Source organism: Pseudochaenichthys georgianus, chromosome 21 (assembly GCF_902827115.2).
Source record: "Pseudochaenichthys georgianus chromosome 21, fPseGeo1.2, whole genome shotgun sequence".
Taxonomy (NCBI): Eukaryota; Metazoa; Chordata; class Actinopteri; order Perciformes; family Channichthyidae; genus Pseudochaenichthys; species Pseudochaenichthys georgianus.
This window is the reverse complement of record NC_047523.1, coordinates 27,213,332-27,233,711: the sequence shown is the minus strand read 5'-3', so window position 1 is coordinate 27,233,711 and position 20,380 is coordinate 27,213,332. Positions and strand designations below refer to the sequence as shown.

Sequence of the window (20,380 nt, the reverse complement as noted above, 5' to 3'; positions counted from 1 at the left end):
ATCTCTTGACCTAAATGTGTACATTTGCGACATTGAACACTGCTAGTGTTAACGTGGCTGTTAGCTTTGTCCCGGAGGCTGAAATGGATGGTATAAGTAGGACTCATCAATGAGGTGAACTTGGCTCCAAGAGTGTCACACAGCATCTAGTTTGTCCACACACAGCATACGTGCCGCAGGAAATGTGTTCTAAATATACACCATCGAGGCCTGCTCCCAGCTAATTTACTGCGGGTCAAATAAATCCATATCCATGTGGAAACGCTATTATCACCCAAGAAAGAAAGATTGCTTCCTGTATTCAGAGCCCGACTTTAAATCTAACGCACTCAAAGACAGCATTTTCAGCACACGTCCTTTTATGAATTAGTTATAATTTAATGCATTCAGTTGCACTTAGGTGTGTTTGTTGATTTTGTTAGAATAACCCCAAAATACTTTGGCGTAGGGTGCATTATTTTTGAAGTGGCTAACTTTTGCTCGGAACAGCTTTGGAATATGTTGTACCTTTTTCTCCCAGTTTATATGTTGTGTTGATGAGTTGGCAATGTTTAATTCATACCTCATGAAGTGGGCACGTGCGCCCACACAAACAGACGTTAGCGGGCACACCCACACAAACACACACTCTCATGCAGATACAAGCACCCTGCACACACTTTATTATCATCGGTACAGTAACTGGGGAAACATTTAGAGGGGAAGAAAGAGGAGCTTTGAATAATGAATGCAAAGAGCCCTGTTACACGGCAGACATGCCTTTGAAGTGACATAACTTACTGCCATAGCTTTCATAGCATCACCAGTGTGCAGACACAAAGGCAGAGATAAAGGGAAGGCACGGAGGGGGTGCGGACAAAAACACATTCTAACCAATTCTGCTGAAAACCTGTACCCTGCCAACTTGTGGCACAGGGGAAAGGCTAAAAGGAATTGTGCCTATTCTGATGGTAGAATCAGAAAATCTTATTTCATCTCCATCTTAGAACGAGGCAGTATTTCATAGATGGCAATAATTGTTTTGTGAATGGTTGGTTCTTTTCTTTGATACACTTTATCAAATTGTCTTGGCATTGAGCAAATCAAAGACACTCCTCTGAGCTCCTTTTATAAATGATGTGCTGACATCTAGAAATATAAGCAATGTTATGCCTTTCAAAGCACAAGAGTGAGGCATGACAACTCCGCCTGTGTGTCTAGCTTACGTAATTAATTAGATTTGTATTCACTGAGTGAACCGTGGCTCTGTGGAACATTGTTTATCACGCTGGAATCATCTCTTATCACTTGGGTCGAAACGCTTCATGTCAGCCCCCGGTTATAATTGAACAAACTCTATTACAATTATTATTTAAAAATGATTTCGGATATAAACTGACTCTATCGTATAAGCCTGGAGCTTGTTATGCATGTTTAATGAAGACGCACATTATGATATGAATTTCGGCTTCGTTTCTCATCTTTTTCTTCTTCTGCAGCCACAGGACCAAATCCTCAGGCTGGCCGCCCCCTTCAGGGACCTGGAGTCATTCCCAGGGACCCCCCAATGGATGGGACATGGGCACCAATAGAGAGGGGCGTGACTGCTACATCAAGTAAGTGCCCTGTGTTTAAAGACACAGTGTGGGGGCGTTCTTTGTCCCAGATGTTTCTTACGCTTTGCCAACCTGTGATTATTGTCCGGGCCACGTCACTGCCTCCATACTGTCTCCATCTGTGCGTTCAGACTCCTGATTCTCTGTTCCCTCTGCGCACACTCTGCCCCTGCCCACTCTCACTCTCTCTCACACACCCACAACACTCCTCATGCAGTCTCCCAAATGCAGAAGAGGGCTTTTGAGAGTGTGTGTGTGTGTGTGTGCACTGCCGCTGAGGAGGACACTCACCTATGCAGGGACTTGTTTTGATCTGAGAGTCTTGAGTGTTCCCCCGAGGATGCTGGGTTACAGTGGCATCGGCGTAATCGATCCTTCCTAATTGGCACTTCTGGATATCTGTACAGGCAGGTAAAATGAAACTGCACAGTTTTTGTCATGCTTGTGTGCATATTTTAAAATGTAACTCATTAGTTTTCGCTTGTTTCATTACTAAGGCAGAGACATATCCTCAAATTTGCTAAAAGCATTCATAGATACTAGATTTGGACTGTTTTAGCTAAATATTTGCTCCTTTTCTTTTATCACGAGACTGTTACTTCTGCTCATTTAACAATTATTATAATATTATAATGCATCCACATGCACATGTTTTTTGTCCTAGATTAATCTCTGCAATGTGAATACAATCTGTGTATTTGCATGCTATAGTGAATAGGAGGTGAGCACTTGTCACACTCGGGTTAAAGCACGAGCAGCGTGATGTCAGAGGAGTTATATAAGAAGTAAGGAGCAGGGAAAATGCTGGCTGCAGAGAGGCAGATCATGGAAGCTGTTCTAGCTCCAGCTTTCTAAATTTGAGGCAGACTCATGAATTATCAAATGTCCCTTTATGTGACTGTCTGTAGTCATCGGGGTTTGTCAAGGCTCCAGGGTGTTTGTAATAAATTGTTGTTTTTCTCAGTGGAACACATGTCTGATCTGCGTGACTAGAGCCCATGAATAAAGCAGTATCTGTTTCATATTTACACTGTGACATAGGGTATTTAAAGTAGCTGTAATGGAATTTAGAGACAGCTGTGACAATAGTCGGGAGGATTGCTAAAAAGAGTAAATAAATATAATTGGGAACATGACAGAGTTTACAGAGAATTGTTCTTTGTTTAGACTCAGCTTGAGATGGCAGGATGGCCATTTCTTTTCACAGTTACACAAAGACGCCAAAGTAAAATGAACAGTGTTTCCGTCAGTACTTAAATTGACTTGAATAAGCGTCATTTTATTGACAATTTCCTCTTGGGAGGTCACATTAGCCAGTCCCTCAAAAGGAGGAGTGACACAGCAAAAAAAATATGCCAATACAAACTGGCTATGATTGCATAATTTAAGAGAAAGAAAAAAAAGGTTGTGTTCCCGGCAGGACAAATATAACCGCCTCAGCAATAACAAGTCGTGAGTCGTGTCTAAACACTAAACAGCCTTTCAGAACAAGAGTTTGGATATTGCTTTTGGTAATGAGCTAACTCCACTTTGTCCACGATATGCTTTAAGAAAACAAGTAAAAACAGTCTTTATACGCCGTCAGCCAGCATTTCTTGCCCTTTAAGTTCATCTTGTTAACTGTATGGCTCACGGGGTAGAGTGTTGTGGAGCTACGCTAGCAGCTAATGAGTATGATTAGGAACCATTAGATGCATGGCTGTCTGCACAATGGGAATGCAGCCATGTTTAGCAGGTGGCAGTGCAGGGGAGGAGACGGCACTCTTCCTGAATGCACAGGTCCATATGGTTTTGATTTGTTCGCAATCTCTTGATTTTGTTATTTCAGACATAAAAACGGCATATTAATTCCAGGTAATTTGTCTAATGAGCAACTTCAGAAATGTAAAGGGATTTAGTTCACTGTGAGGTAATTATTGTTATGACTTGTCATGTAATGACTGGCAGGCTGAGGATAAATGTGTTATTTTAATAGGCATTATAATCAACTGTGGGCTATGCTTTTTAAAGAAATGAATTGGAAACAGAGAGAAGATGAACACTTTCTGTCTCTTCTGTATGTATAGTGGCTTGGGTGTTCTCCTGAAATGCTTATTTAATGTTAATCAGATATTTACCTGACACACTTAGAAAACACAGTTCAAATCGATGTTGCATTCAAATGATGCAATGAAAAGCTATTTGTAAAAGTATTTACTACACCAAATAATAATCCATTTGTAATTCTGGCCTTGCACTTGAACGCCACACTGCTGTGTGTTGTCATGTTCATGCTACCACTAGCAGGGTGTGTAAATGCTGATGGGGGTGTGTCATGAATTTGTGCCCACTCAACACCAATATTATCTTGAAAGCCTTGGGATCCCTTTGACTGACATGGTTTGAGAGAAATATCAAATAGAGATAGGGGAAAATTAATCAGGGCCTGAAATAATGAAGTATTTGTAATTATTTATCTTTATTATTATTGAGTCTTAACATCTAAATGGTAATTTCCTTATGCTATTCTGTTCACAAATACAACACATCCCCTGAGGCTTTCATGCCAGTTATAACATATTTCAGGACCTATTGTTAAACGCATTGAAAACAAATTAATTAAAAAGCTGCAAACTTTTTGGAGCTTATTTGACACATTCTCTTTATTTTAGGATAACAGAATGAGGGTTTTTCTCCTTCGACGACCTCAGGGCCAACCCACTCAGCTCATTATTTTCAATTAGCTCCACCTTTTTAGTCTCGGTGCCGCAGGCTTTGCACCGCCGCTGCCTCTCTCTGCCTGACCGTCCTGCTGCACAACACCGCCGTGAAACCACAGGCTTCGGTGTTAATTTCAACAATTAGTCCGTTCATTTTCAAATGGATGTGCAAAATAGTTTTTTAAACGGCTTTGGAGTATAACTTTTTGTTTCTCCATGTTATTGATATGCCTCGCTTTTTACATACCTAATCGTTTCTACTCTGTATTGTCAATACATCTGGGGGTGTTGCTCTGCAATAGATTGTCAACCCTCATTTTGATTGAGGCACAATGTGTAATGAACATGTATTTAAATCAGTCAAACTGGTGTGTGAGGTCATGTGAACATTTTGTGATTTTTGAATATAGATGATGGGATTCAAACATTTGAAAGAATATAACTACAAGGTTAATGTGTTTTGCCTTTAGGTAAAAGCTCTTTAAATGATTTTACAGTGCAAAGAAGTAACAACTGCATTATTATGAACAATGTCAATTTACTACATTTCTTTGTTGGATTAATTTAATACTTTTTTTCCCTTGTTTTTTAATTCTTAACCACTTTATTTCTTTTAAAGAAAATGTGGTTCTTAAAAAAGGTTTGCCAAAAATAGTTTTATAAACAGTATAGAGTCCAATATATCTACGAAAAAAGACAGCCTTAACCACCCAACATGTGTGTGCATGAAAGAGAAGAGATGCTCTTTTATCTTTTAATTACACCTTAATGCGGATGTGTTAGAAACCAACCAATGGATAACTTCAGGCTATGTCATTTTAATTGAATCAAACAGGATTATATCTTAATTGCAAATACATGTAATGTGGCCTCTGCATAATACTGATGCAGTTCATATTGAAAAATTCAAATTAAATTATTATATTGAATTAGCTTGCATGTATTATCGTTTAAATCGAATCAGTAGCATTACTTTTGAGGCATTTGTTTAATTAACATAAAAACAAGGTCCATGTGCAGGCGGGTCGGATATTACACAATACCTGCTGGATTCTTTACTGCATAGCTTTATCGTGAATTTTAATTTTTACGTAATAAACAACCCTAAGTATAGTTCTCTTTTTTCTTCGTTCTGCTTTTTCCTTGGGTACATCATGGGACGAAAATATAGTCCTTGTGACAAGAAAGCAGAAGGACTTATGCAATTATGTCTTACATTTAAGAAACCTTCAAGGAGGCTGTGCAATAAAAGCTCCTGAAATTAAGAAAAATTGCAGCACTCAAACTATTGTTGTCTTCAGCTGGAGGAGATGGCAAATCACGTTGTTTAATATCCTATAAATGATTGCAGCTCAGTTTATCAGATCTTGTTCAGCTTCAATAGAAAGAGGAGACAATTTGTTTATTTAAGATAATTATTTTACAGTTCAACATACATTTAAAGTATTTTCTCCACTGTAGCTATGTGCTGTTTGACCTGTTAACCCCACTCCAAATAATAAATGCTGAATTTTCATAGAATTGGCTATTAAAGGCGGGGTAAGTTTGAGAAACCGGCTCGAGATACACTTTTGTTATATTCCATGGAATGCTCTTAACATCCCGATAGCAATGAATATCTTAAGTGCTTTGACAACAAATCCATAAAAAAGGTCATCTGTGGAAGCCGTACTGTAAAAAGCACGACCAATCATTTTAGCCGGCCCGGCTAAAATAACTGGATGGCCGACCTGCCTGTCAGCCTTCCATCTGTGCACAAACTTATCTCGTGTCCTCATTGGTCATGTGCGCGTTCGTGTGTGTTGGAGGAGGGGCTCTATAAGGAAGTGGCTTTTTTCCGGCTGTGTATTTTCAAATTCTAGCGCACTCGAGCTGGTTTCTCCAAAATTACCTACCCCACCTTTAAAGTCAATGTTAACAAACTGTTTGTACTATTTATCTTATTTCGTGTTCATATTATCTTTCTTGTGGATAAGGGTAACTTAAGGGTTGACGTTTTTTTAACATTAAAAGTCTATTTAATTTGAAGTCTTAGCTCTCTAAGTCATAACAGTCCTCAGGTTCACTTCAAGTTCAGGACTGATATTACGACTAGCAAATAGAAGTTGAAAACCTTGTGTCAGCATTCCTTCCTCTTCCTTTCTTTTTATGTTATCTTTAGCTGCATTATACTTCAAATAACAGATCACACATTCACCATGTTAACATGTATAGCTCTGGGAGATAATTGTTGAATCATCCTCTAAAATGTCAGTTGATAGTCACTTAGCTTTGAACATCTTGCTGAACATGTTTTTTGGTGGAATCAGGATTGTGGTTGACAGATCTCTCCGTGGCTTTGTGCTTCGGAAGATTAATTGTTAGTATTTAGTGGTGAGCAGTATACATGTGTCAGGAATAACTGTGAATTACACACTGTCTGCCCACGGCTTTAATTAACCAAGATTGTTGGCACCATAAGGAGCTGCTGCTGCTTCTTCTTCTGCAGCCAAGAGAAAGTGAAGAAACACTGTAAGAACTCTGAGAATATGTGAAAGCTACAACCAGTCTCTGCTTTAAAGCTCGAGAAGAGAATAACCGGATAGCAAGGGGCAAATAAAAATATATAGACCAGGGTACGTGAAGGAAATGGTTAAATAGATTCAGGACAGTCTTGTTTGTGAGTTCTTATCGGCAGGATTCTCCTCCACCATCATATCAGTCATAATGAGGTTTCAACATCATGACACTCCACATCATACCTGCATCTTAATCAGTGTGACAAAGTGAAAGGCCTAACAAATAACAACGTGCTACAGAGAACTCTGACTGCTCCTTGGTAAAGCACAGAGTGGATCTCTGCAATGTGACACAAACATTGGAGCTGATTACCATCGCCCACATGTTCTATTCCTGCAGCATCGGACCACTTTCTTATTCCCCGAAAAATATATTTTCTGTCTTTAAAAATGTGGGGATGGAGAGACAAGGTAACAAATATTTTTTGTACAAATAAGAAACCCACTCTCAACCCGTCTGATGTTATAAACATGGAGTGAGCGGAAGGAGGAACCTATTGCGGTGAGCACGTTGTAACTTCCGGTTGTTGTTGTTTTCATCTCCGGGTATCCCGTGTGCCTGTTCTGTTGCTGATAGCTTATTAACTTAAACTTAATCGATCGTTTTAAAACTCTTGATCACGGCAACTGCCTGACGTTGTAATCACACGTTACTACAGCTTAAGCACTCACAACTCTCCTTCTCTTAGCGACTGTAACTCCACAGTTGCCTACACTCTTTTCGGGTTTGCTAACGGTAGCTACTTTAGCTTGATAGCTAGCCATGGCTCTTTCCCCACCTTCTGGTGCTATTTCCTGCTCTTCCTGTCTCATGTTTGGTTACTTCCCGGCCTCCCTTACTGGTAAGGATACATGTGTTAAATGTAGTATAGTTGTTAGGTTGGAGGCGGGAATCATAGCCATAGAAGCCCGGCTCCGCATCTTAGAAAGTAACTCAGTTAAAGTAAAGCCCATGTTAGCATGTGCGGACCGGCAAAATGTAGCTCCTCTTAGCCGTCCCCCGGCAACTCCCGAGCAGCAGGGAGGCTGGGTGACTGTTCAGAAGGGGCATAACGCGAAACCCGCAGGTCCCCACCAACCCGTTCACGTATCTAACAGATATTCCCCACTCAGCGAGACACCCGCTGAGAAGCCAACTCTGGTTATTGGTAGCTCTATTATGAGACACGTGAATTTAGAGACCGAAGCCTCCACAGTCACATGCATTCCGGGGGCCAGAGCGGGCGACGTTGAGGCGCATCTTAAACTGCTGGCTAAAGATACACGTAAATACAGTAGGATTGTTATTCACGTCGGTGGTAATGATGTTCGTTTACGCCAATCAGAATGCACAAAACTTAATGTGGAGTCGGTGTGTAGTTATGCTAAAACAATGTCGGACACCGTAATCTTCTCTGGTCCCCTCCCCAATCTGATCAATGATGACATGTATAGCCGCATGTCATCATTTCAGCGCTGGTTGTCTTGGTGGTGCCCAGCAAACAATGTGGGCTTCGTAAATAATTGGACAGCCTTCTGGGGAAAACCTGGTCTGATTAAGAGAGACGGCATTCACCCTACTTTGAAAGGTGCAGATCTCATTTCGGCAAACATTTCAGGGCTTTGTGGACGTAATCCATGACAAACTGGAGTTGAGACCAGGAGGCAGAGTCGCAGTCTTACACGCTTCTCTGCGCTCTCTCCTAGGCAGTCACCCATAGGAATCCCGAACCCAATAAAATACCCAATATTAGCGGTGTGTGTGTCTGCCCAAGGACAATTTAATGTAAAACCTAATAGAGGTGTCATACATAATAACCTAATAAAAGTAAATGTAACAACTACTACAGTGCAACAAAACAGGAAGATTAAATGTGGTCTCTTAAACATAAGATCTCTAGCATCTAAAGCAATATTGGTAAATGATTTAATATCAGATTATAATATTGATATATGCTGTCTCACTGAAACTTGGTTGAGACATGAAGAATATGTCAGCATAAATGAGGCCACTCCACCCAGCCATGTCAACACTCATATTGCTCGAGGCACGGGCCGAGGAGGTGGAGTTGCAGCAATCTTTGACTCAAGTTTACTTATCAATACTAAACCAAAATGTAATTATACCTCTTTTGAAAGCCTCGTTTTTAGTCTTACGCATCCGACCTGGAAAACTTTGCAGCCAATCTTATTTGTTACAGTGTATCGTGCACCAGGTCCTTATTCAGAATTCTTATCAGAATTCTCTGAGTTTTTATCAACTTTGGTTCTTAAAACAGACAAAGTAATTATCGTAGGTGACTTTAATATTCATGTTGACGATGATAAAAATAGCCTTACTGTTGCATTTAACTCTATATTAGATTCTGTTGGTTTCTGTCAGAGTGTAAATAAACCAACCCACTGTTATAATCACACTCTCGACCTTGTTCTGACTTATGGTATTGAAATTGAGCAACTATTAGTCGAACCGCATAATCCTGCTTTATCCGACCATTTCTTAGTAACTTTTGAAGTACTGTTACTAGACTACAAAGCATTAGTCAAAAGCTCTTGCAGCAGAAACCTATCTGTTAGTGCTATAGCCACATTTAAGGAAGAGATTCAACCAATACTTAACTCGATAGCATGTCTGCATGTAGGGGAGGAAACTTATACAAAATGTACACCACCCCAAATTGATCATGTTGTTGATAGTGCTATAGATGCGCTGCGAATAAAATTAGATTATGTTGCTCCTTTGAAAAAGAAGAAAATAAAACAACATAGATTAGCTCCATGGCATAATGCCGAAACCCGCAAAATAAAGCAAAAGTCTAGACAACTTGAAAGGATATGGCGTTCCACTAAACTTGAAGAATCTCGTTTAATTTGGCATATTACTCTCAATGAATATAAGAAAGCACTGCGTAAAGCGAGAGCAGCCTACTACTCTTCATTAATAGATGAGAATAAGAATAATGCAAGATTTCTTTTCAGCACTGTAGCCAGGCTGACAGAGAGCCACAGCTCGATTGAGCCTTCTATTCCCTTAGCACTCAGTAGTAATGATTTTATGTGCTTTTTTAACGATAAAATTGTTACTCTTAGAAACAAAATTAATGACCTCTTGCCTTCGACCAGTATAGTGTTATCAACAGCTCCCGGAATCGTAAGTTCTAATATTACACTAGATAGTAAACTAGAATGCTTTTCAGCCATTAACCTTGAACAATTACATTCAATGATTCTCTCTTCTAAACCATCAACGTGTATGTTAGACCCAATTCCAACTAAGCTGTTGAAGGAAGTTTTTCCATTAATTAGCACTTCTTTATTAAATATTATGAATATGTCTTTATTATCAGGCTATGTTCCACAATCATTCAAAGTAGCAGTGATAAAACCGCTTCTTAAAAAGCACAACCTCGATCCAGAGGTTTTAGCCAACTATAGACCTATTTCTAATCTTCCGTTCCTCTCAAAAATTCTTGAGAAAGCGGTCGCAAAACAGTTGTGTGATTACTTAAAAAACAATGATTTATTTGAAGATTTTCAGTCTGGCTTTAGAACACATCATAGCACAGAGACAGCTCTGGTTAAAGTCACAAATGATATTCTAATAGCCTCAGACAAGGGACTTGTCTCTATTCTTGTTTTGCTCGATCTTAGTGCTGCATTTGATACTATCGACCATGATATCCTATTGCAAAGACTAGAGCACTTAGTTGGCATACAGGGAACTGCTTTAGGCTGGTTTAGGTCCTATCTATCTGAACGCTCTCAGTTTGTACGTGTTAACGATGAATCTTCCACGCAAACCAAAGTTAGCCATGGAGTGCCACAGGGCTCAGTGCTCGGACCTATTTTGTTCACATTATATATGCTTCCGTTAGGCAATATTATAAGGAATCATTCTGTAAACTTTCATTGTTATGCGGATGATACTCAACTATATTTATCAATCAAGCCTGATGAAATTAATCATCTAAATAAAATTCAAGACTGCCTTAAGGACTTAAAAACGTGGATGACCTTAAACTTTTTGATGTTAAACACGACCAAAACTGAAGTTATTGTACTTGGCCCGAAGAATCTACGAAACAAATTATCTAAAGACATACTAACTATGGATGGCATTAATTTGGCCTCCAGTGAGACTGTAAGGAATCTTGGTGTTATATTTGATCAGGATTTATCCTTTAACGCCCACATAAAATCAATTTCAAGGACCGCCTACTTCCATCTACGTAACATTGCAAAAATCAGGCATATCTTGCCTCAAAACGATGCAGAGAAACTAGTCCATGCATTTGTTACTTCTAGGCTGGATTATTGTAACTCTTTATTATCAGGGAGTACCAAGAAGTCAATCAAGTCGCTTCAGCTGATTCAAAATGCTGCGGCTCGTGTACTAACCAGAGTTAGGAAAAGGGACCACATTACTCCTGTTCTGGCTGCCTTACACTGGCTCCCTATAGAACACAGGATAGAATTTAAAATTCTTCTTCTCGCCTACAAAGCCCTTAATGGGCAGGCGCCATCTTACCTTAAAGAACTCATTATACCCTACTGTCCTACTAGGGCATTGCGTTCCAAGAATGCAGGGTTGTTGGTTGTTCCTAGAATCTTTAAAAGTACAATGGGAGCCAGAGCCTTTTCTTATCAAGCTCCACATTTGTGGAATCAGCTTCCAGTTTGTGTTCGGGCGGCAGACACCCTATCCATTTTTAAGAGTGCGCTTAAGACCTTCCTTTTTGATAAAGCTTATAGTTAGGGCTGATTAGATTCAGCCCCTAGTTTTGCTGATATAGGCTTAGTTTGTCGGGGGACATCTTACTTCTTCCTTCTCTCTGTCTATACCCGTGTACACTCATGTTCCGATTAACCCAGCTTCCCCAAATGTCTTTCTTTTTGGTGTCTATATACGCTGGGATCCGGAGTCATGGATGATCCTGCGGTCCTGTGTCCTGGATCGCGAGCGCTGGATCTTGAGTCGTGGCTGTGGTCCTGGATCATAGGTCCTGGATGGATATCCTCGTGGATTCATCTTCCTATTATACACACATGCATTTCCAAACATTTGGACTACCTATGTTGCAAATGTATTATCTTTTCAATTTACACACGGCATCTATTGCACGTCTGTCCGTCCTGGGAGAGGGATCCCTCCTCTGTTGCTCTCCCTGAGGTTTCTCCCATTTTTCCCTTTAAACTGGGTTTTCTTTGGAAGTTTTTCCTTGTACGATGTGAGGGTCTAAGGACAGAGGGTGTCGTATTGTCATACTGATATTCTGTACACACTGTGAAGACCACTGAGACAAATGTAACATTTGTGATATTGGGCTATATAAATAAACATTGATTGATTGATTGATAAACTACAGGCCTGTCTCTCTCCTCCCGTTCCTGTCTAAAACACTTGAACAGTTGAACTTCAAGGTTGTGTCTTCCAGGTTGAATGTACTTATTGTAAGTCGCTTTGGTTAAAAGCGCCAGCTACATGCAATGTAATGAAATAAGCAGTTAGATTACATTGTTAACATCTTTCTCTGTTCTGACTTTTGATTGTTTCTCTGTAGGGAATTCTCTTAAGTGTTCAGCAATCATATCTTTAAATTAGACCTTTAACTACATTAGTTTTAAGTGATTCATTTGCCCATTATTCTCTGGGATGGTTAAACCTGATGTTGCCTTACATAATGGATCACACTAACTTCCACAGTCAGGCATTTACTTGATTAATTAAAAACCCTGCATCGGTAATGAAACTGATGAAGTCAGACCGGTGTGTCCTTAGTTTGTCCAAACAACAGTCCCAAACACTTAGAAACAATATGTTATAAAGCTATGCAAATCCTTGCAGCAAAAAAGCTTTTACCAGAGAATGATTGGAGTTTTAAATTACGTTTTCGGTCAATCGATTAATTAACTAATTACTACAGCCAACCTTTGTGCCGATACAAGGCCCCAAATACTTAAAACTCAAATCCAGTTGTTCCTTGTGTATCCCAAACATGTTAACTTATTATTATCAAGATCCAAAATCAAATCGCTTTACTTTTGTGTAATGCCCAAATACATTTAAATACAGAAAACATGAAGATCATCCATTTTCATTCCTGCATTGAGGACGTCTTCAGTGTTACAGCAGCAACAAGGATAGTGTCAAGAAGATTGTTTAAATATTAGCAATGGCATTTTTGAATTCTTATATTATACACATTTATGAAAGAGTACAATTTCTGTTCTCTTTCATATACTAACATTGGCTTCACAACACTGCATACAAAGCAGTGCTTTACAAAGTGTACAACCCATAGTGATGACTAATAATGAAGCTTTATTTATAAAGCACTTTTCATACAACAGAGTGCAGCTCAAAGTGCTTTTACAAAATGACACATCACAAGTTAAAAACAAACAGCAAGAAATTCCCCTCAGATTATGTGTTACAGGTAAATGCAGCAAAATATAACATTTGATCAGGTTAATAGACACAAGGATATAAATAATGGTTTCTCTCTGACAGATAAGACACAAGACAACTGAGTCGATGCAACAATATAAAACCCCATCAAATAGGAAATATCCTTTGGCTTCTGTCCGCAGCCACCTCTCCCAGAGCTGCTCCCTGGATGAGGTCCGTCTGGACGGGGACCGGTTTGTGCCGCCAGCGCCCCGGAAGGTGGAGATGAGACGGGACCCAGTGCTGGGCTTTGGATTTGTGGCAGGCAGTGAGAAACCTGTGGTGGTCCGCTCAGTCACACCAGGTAAAGAGCCCCGACAGTCTAGTACAGCAATGACTCACCCTATCCATGGATAATATCAACACAATCCCCAAAGCAGATGAAATCCTGAAACTACAAAGTAGAGAGGAAAACCCACTCAGTCTGTAGTTCACGCGGATGATTCATTGATTTGAACAGCACTCGGTGAATAAGCATTCATTAGAGCCCTAAGCCACGAGACAGGAAACAAAGAAAAATGGCATGACTGTGCACTTTGTACCACTTAACCGTTGTGTGGTGTGTGTTGGCAGGGGGTCCATCAGAAGGCAGGCTGGTCCCAGGAGACGAGATCATCATGATCAACGATGAGCCGGTCAGCTCAGCGCCCAGGGAGAGGGTTATTGACCTTGTCAGGTATGACCACACACTGAGGTGAGATGTCATTTCACCTGTTGATGATTATACAGTATAACCAATACAAATGAGTCACTCTACTTGGAAGTTTTTAGGTTTCATTGTATTACAACGAAAAATCTAAGTATATACAGTAATGACTCAATGAAAAAGTAATATATACAAAGTGTACATGATTAATAACTTTGCATTAGTATTTAGATACAATATTTGGGGTTAAAAAGTCACATTAAATCCCTTATGAAAAAACATTGAAACTTAAAAATGTCCAAGGCACTGTTGTTCACATTTTTAAACTTTAGAAACAACCAAACTACTTTTAACAGTTTACCTTTTATGGACATATTGCCACAGGTTTTCAAAAGTAGCCCAACTTTCTATAAGACTTTTTGTAATGTAATGAAACCAAAGGACATATATGGCAGATATGGCACAGCATGAACCACCTGCTCTTCTCACCATGATGTGGCCTTTTGCTGGTGTCAATGCTCGTTCGTGCGTCTCATTAATTTAATATCACTGACACAGCTGAGTGGCTGGCTGTGAGCGCTGGTCCTCGTACGACCTGTGCAGCGGTCTGTAAACAGAACATTAGTCCAGGGAGAAGTGCCCAAGTGGCCACTCCTTCACTGCTGCTGTGGCCTTGAATGGACTCTGCAGTAAAACTGTGAATGCAGGACATGCTGCAGGACCATCACTGGGACACAGTGTTCCTTGTGATACCATCCGCCATGATGTCCAAAAAATAACAGTAACAAAAAATGAAATATTTCCAGATTTCCTTACATTTGTTTTATTTGAACCTTTATCAAAATGTCTTCTCTTTTTTGTGTGTCTTGCAGGAGCTGCAAGGAGTCCATATTGTTGAGCGTTATTCAGCCGTACCCAGTAAGTTTCTCCATCCTCTCTGAATGAAATGGAGTAGGTTCCAATAAGCTGTTTTAGCGCTTAAAGATCCCCTATTATGCTGTTTTTCATCAATATATTATAGGTCTCAGATATATACATGTCTCTGAAGTGTTTGGCTCCAAACACCAAACAGATCATTGTAGCATCCCATAATCCCCTCTGTTTCAGCCCTGTTTCAAAAGTGCTGATTCTCTGTCTGTTACTTAAAATAAGGAGCCCCTCCCCACGCCCCTCTGAGAGATATTTGGTTAAAAAGAACTCAATGGTGCTCTAGGAGGAGATTCAGGTGATAAGGGGGGGGGGGGGGGGTGTTGCCTTGGTTGGTGATTGGCTAATGGTTACACATCCAAAAAAAATCGTTATGACATCATAAAGTGGCCAAAATCTGATCAGCTCATTTTCAGACAGGTTTTTATATAAACAAAATGTGAGCGAATCTTTTTTCCTGAAAGTCTCAGAATCTCTTTACACAGAGGGGACACATGTTTATGTATAAAAGACATCAACATGTGGATTTTGCATAATAGGTGACCTTTAAAGCAGGTTTGATTTATTTTGATTTATTGATTTATTTGAATCAATAAACGCAATCCATTAATCATGCCATATGTCTGTTCTGGCACTACTAAGGCGGCGTGTAACAGTCCCACTTACTCAAAGGAGTCCAATTGCAGCAGCGTTTCCAAGTCTTCTCATGGTGTAGCGTCAGATCCTTGAAAGACCTCGACTGAACCTGCCACTTTAACATTTACCCCAGTCATGAGGCACCAGATGGTTGAGAACACTGTGCCAGAAGCGTATAGTTGACCTTTATTTATTCTGCACATAATAAGTCAGTGGAAATGTACATTATGCTTGAATAACCTCAACAAATAGACCAAATCATGTGTGAGTGCTCACAGAAAAGATATGGTGTTTCTAGAGTGGTGCCATCTTTTAATTCCCTGTACACTGTAACATAATAATGGTGTTTTATGATGTAAAATCTTTCCCCTTAACTTCAAAAATGTAATATCTACATACATACATACATGCATTCTGAATGTGTGTGTTTCAGAGGCTTATCATGATGAGTGTAGTGTCATCGCAAAACAGCCACTTAACAACCTGAAAAGGATTTGATTTTGCAAAGAAAACATGGATGTAGTATTCCAGAATAATCAGAGGAGCAAGCAGCTCTTATAATACACCCTGTAATTGCATCTGTTTACCAGCCGTTTCTTTGCAGCCAGCAGATAGCGAGGGGACCCTCCCTCTTGTGTCCTACACACAGCCTCCCGTATTGCATCAGCATCAGAGTGGAGACATGGGATGTTGTCATGTTTCCAGAAGCAAACATGTCCTTGGATTTTGTGGAGCTGAAAAAAGGAAATGACTAATCCCTTAAAAGGAACTAATTGTCCTTTCAATCTGTTTTTTCTTCTTCCCCTTCAAAAGTCACCCAAATCGGCATTCATCAGCGCAGCCAAAAAGGCCAAGTTAAAGACTAATCCTGTTAAAGTCCGCTTCGCTGAGGAGGTCATCATCAATGGCCAGGTCCCCGTAAGTCACACTGGACATGATTCACTCTGTACACATCGAGGATCTGAACAGGAGGCGACAGCGGGCAGAGTTTCACTGTGAAAGCAGGCAGGAAGGAGAGGGAAATATCAAAATCACTAATGGTAAAATACAGACCCGCATGAGAAAGGCACCTGCTCCTCATCGCTGGAACGAAATAGAGAGCATGTGGTAATGATTGGCAGAAATAGGAAGGCACTCTCACAGAGCCTCCATGATTTTTCAGAATTGTCCAACACAATGCAGACATTTCTTAGAGAGTAACGACAAAGTAAGAAGACCTACCTAAACAACAAATACCTAGTTAGTATTAGTGAGCAAAAAGAACAGCATCATTCATAAAACCAGAAATAATTTAGGAACTACAATGCATTAGTGTGTAACAAGTACTACTCTCACTACAAAACGAGTGTACATTGGAAAACATACATGTTTTCTTCTGGATGAGAAAATCGATATCACTCTCATACAGTAGGCTTATATGTATCTGTTGAATATGAAGTTACAGTCAGAAGAGTAAACCTGCAATAATCTGGCTAGCAACACCTTTTATAGCTCACTAATATGTTATATATTAGATGTTTAATCCATACAAATATGTGTTAAAAGAAAACCTTGTGGTATAACAGGTTTTAACCCTGACTATTTTTGGATGGGCTCCTGTAATAATAACTATTTAAGTATGGGAGTGTATCAACTCTGTCATTATAGCAAGAAAACACATTAGTCTAGATATATTTTTTTCATTTTCCTTTAAACCTTCAAATCACTTGCTTATTAAGTTCTTGAATGTGCAATCATTTTCTCACAGGAGGCTTTCAATAACACAATTCTCCTCATGCACTTTCACTAAAGTATATAATCTTCTTTCATTTAGAGATTTGTTGAACAAATGATTATTTTTCCATCTTTAGGAAACGGTGAAGGACAACTCCCTTCTCTTTATGCCAAATGTTCTGAAGGTGTACCTGGAGAACGGGCAGACTAAATCGTTTAAATTTGACAACAGCACATCCATCAAGGTAGGTGCAGGAAAGAACCTGGCTTTACTGTGACATGCAGTTGCATAATCTTAATTGATGTTCCGTCTAAATGTTGAATGTTATTCTGAGTTGCTCTGCACAATATAAAGTGCAATCTCCTCTTCACTGTGGCCTTCAGAACTTTATCTGAATGGAAATTATAGTTGAAACAAAGATAACTTTTGAACCCAATTAAATGTGCGGCAGCCTGGAGATCTTGGTCAGCAATTAGCATTTCCATCATTTTCCCTTTTGTCAGTTAAAAGGCTCAAAGTATGTTCAGTTGTTTTTGTGTGAGCTCAGCCATAAACTCAATTATGGTGTTGGCGATGGGCTGAGCATGCTGCTGCATCTGCACACTTCGTATATTGTATCAACGATGACTTTGTGTGTGTGAAAGGACGTCATCATGACCCTGCAAGAGAAGCTCTCCATTAGGAGCATCGAGCACTTCTCTCTGATGCTGGAGCAGAGAGCCGAGGGCTCTGCCAGCAAACTAATGCTCCTGCATGAGCAGGAGATGCTAACTCAGGTGAGACAGCTCTCTGTGGTGGTGCTGCTAAACAGGAGAGACACAGTTAAATAATAGACAACCACCCTTGACTTTAGTATGCAGTCATATGTTTGCGTATTCAGGCTGTAGAAAACCCGGAGCAAACCTGCAGTCTATCTCAGTCTGACTGCTTATATTTGAAAGATGTTAAAAGCAAAGGTTTGACATTTTGTGAAATATGCTAAATCACTCGTCTGTCAGAGAAGCTGAATGAAATATTTCCTCATGAACACCACTACTTCTTATTTTGACATTTGAATGGATCCAATAAAAGACAAAAATAAACATTGATGTGATTTGTTTAACCTTTGGGACAACGTTAGTCTTGCTGTTTCCATCTGTTTCTATTTTATAAGCTAAGCGTAGCTAAGCTAACCATTTCCTGACTCCAGCCATGAGAGAGCTACCAGTCTTCCCATCTAACGTTTGGCAAGAAAGCAAACAAGCTTATTTCCAAAACCATTCCTTGAATCCCTGTCAAAATGGTATATTAATCCTGACGGACTACAAGCATTTAGTTAAGATCTACTGTTGCCTAATGGGACCATCTTTATCTTTCGACTCATGCCATAGGTGACACAGAGGCCAGGGTCGCACAAGATGAAATGCTTTTTTCGCATCACTTTTGTCCCGAAGGATCCTGTGGACCTGCTCAGGAGAGATGCGGTAGCATTTGAGTACCTCTATGTTCAGGTGAATATCAGCAGATGTGGATAACACATACAGGCACATTTAATGGCAACGTTTAAGGACTCACAGTATGCTATTCTGACTCCTCGGATTTAGTGGAGAATTGAGTGTTTGCTAACGGCATTAGCTAACATGTGGGTGCTGTAGGTGTGTTGTCTTCTTGCATTTCATGATAATCAAGGTAATTGAAGTGTAACCTCCCCCTGTCCTCTCCCTCTACGCCTCCTCCAGAGCTGTAATGATGTGGTATTGGAGAGATTTGGGTCAGAGCTGAAATACGACACGGCCCTCCATCTGGCTGCACTGCAAATGTATATTCTAACCATCAACGCCAAGCAGTCCCAGAAAGTTTCCCTCAAGTACATTGAGTAAGTAGATTTCACACTGCAACATGTAACCATTGAGTATTGTGTTGTTTGCCTACCAAGTCTAGAAGGCTTTCTTACAACAAAACAATGATCTCACTGTCACCATCCTTCTGTAATGCATGATGATACATCACTGCTGGTTAGGTAATGATTCTGACTGTACCCTGTCAGATAATCAATGCACCACCTCGGAGGAAGTAGATCGATCAGCAGTCAAGAATAATGACTATTTGACATAGTGATTGAGTGACCTTCTCTAATCTTTATGAATTGTGCGTCCACAGGAAAGAGTGGGGTCTGGCATTGTTCCTGCCGCCTGCAGTGCTGTCGAGCATGAAAGAGAAGAACATCAAAAAAGCCCTCACCCACATCCTCAAAACCAACCAGAACCTGGTGCCGCCTGGTAAAAAGGTAGGGTACACCTTCCCCTTTTCTCTATTCCTCCCTCTTTATCTGCATCCCCATCTCTGTCTTTGGAAAGACTCTTTACTACCATCTGGTGGGGGGCTTCATTAAAACAATTAGTGCTGCGTGGTTGCTTGAATAGATATTGTTGCAACTTTTTTCTTTTGTGTTACCCATTTCAGCTTTTAACCCAACCTATATGTCTTGTGTCCTTCCCCATTCCAGCTGACTGCCTTGCAAGCAAAGGTGCATTATCTGAAGTATCTCAGCGATTTGAGGCTGTACGGAGGACGGGTTTTTAAATCCACACTAGTTGTGAGTGAGGCCATTTTATCACATTGTGTGCAGCCACACAGTGTGTCACACGCTGTTCATTTGCATGCAGAAAGTGATACTGAATCTCTCATCCCTTTCACAGCAAGGCGAGAAGCACACAGAAGTGACATTGCTGGTGGGGCCCAAATATGGCATCAGCCATGTGATCAACACCAAAACAAACCTGGTGGCTCTTCTGGCCGATTTCAGTCATGTGAACCGCATTGAGATGTATACAGAGGACGAGAACAGGGTCAGAGTGGATCTACATGTTCTGGACGTAAAGGTTAACAAATCCTCTTTTCAAAATATAGAAATGTGTGCGCTGTCTGGTTGTGTGAATATTTTCTAGGGCTTTGATCTTAACAACACCAAGTCCTTATAACAGAACTCCCACTTTCCCATTTATTTTGTGCTTATCATCATCTGCTTATCTGTCTCTTTCACAGCCCATCACTCTCATAATGGAGTCTGTTGATGCGATGAATCTGGCCTGTTTGACTGCTGGCTACTACAGATTACTGGTGGACTCTCGGCGCTCCATCTTCAATGTGGCCAAAAACACAGAAACAAGTATGTTTGAAATGCCCACAGCATGACTCA

The 20,380-nt window shown here is 40.2% G+C and overlaps 1 protein-coding gene across 1 annotated transcript in view; it reads left to right on the top strand.

The window, feature by feature from the left end:
- The window catches only part of frmpd4 (FERM and PDZ domain containing 4), a 38,731-nt gene that overhangs the window by 13,502 nt on the left and 4,849 nt on the right, over positions 1-20,380 (top strand). The window contains exons 2-14 of the mRNA XM_034109794.2: positions 1,479-1,595; positions 13,423-13,583; positions 13,853-13,973; positions 14,798-14,843; positions 16,302-16,406; positions 17,339-17,446; positions 17,847-17,978; positions 18,573-18,692; positions 18,921-19,057; positions 19,342-19,468; positions 19,688-19,777; positions 19,881-20,063; positions 20,227-20,350. Of these exons, the coding sequence (XP_033965685.1) occupies positions 1,479-1,595; positions 13,423-13,583; positions 13,853-13,973; positions 14,798-14,843; positions 16,302-16,406; positions 17,339-17,446; positions 17,847-17,978; positions 18,573-18,692; positions 18,921-19,057; positions 19,342-19,468; positions 19,688-19,777; positions 19,881-20,063; positions 20,227-20,350 (1,571 nt within the window). The remainder of the gene's footprint in view (positions 1-1,478; positions 1,596-13,422; positions 13,584-13,852; positions 13,974-14,797; positions 14,844-16,301; positions 16,407-17,338; positions 17,447-17,846; positions 17,979-18,572; positions 18,693-18,920; positions 19,058-19,341; positions 19,469-19,687; positions 19,778-19,880; positions 20,064-20,226; positions 20,351-20,380) is intronic.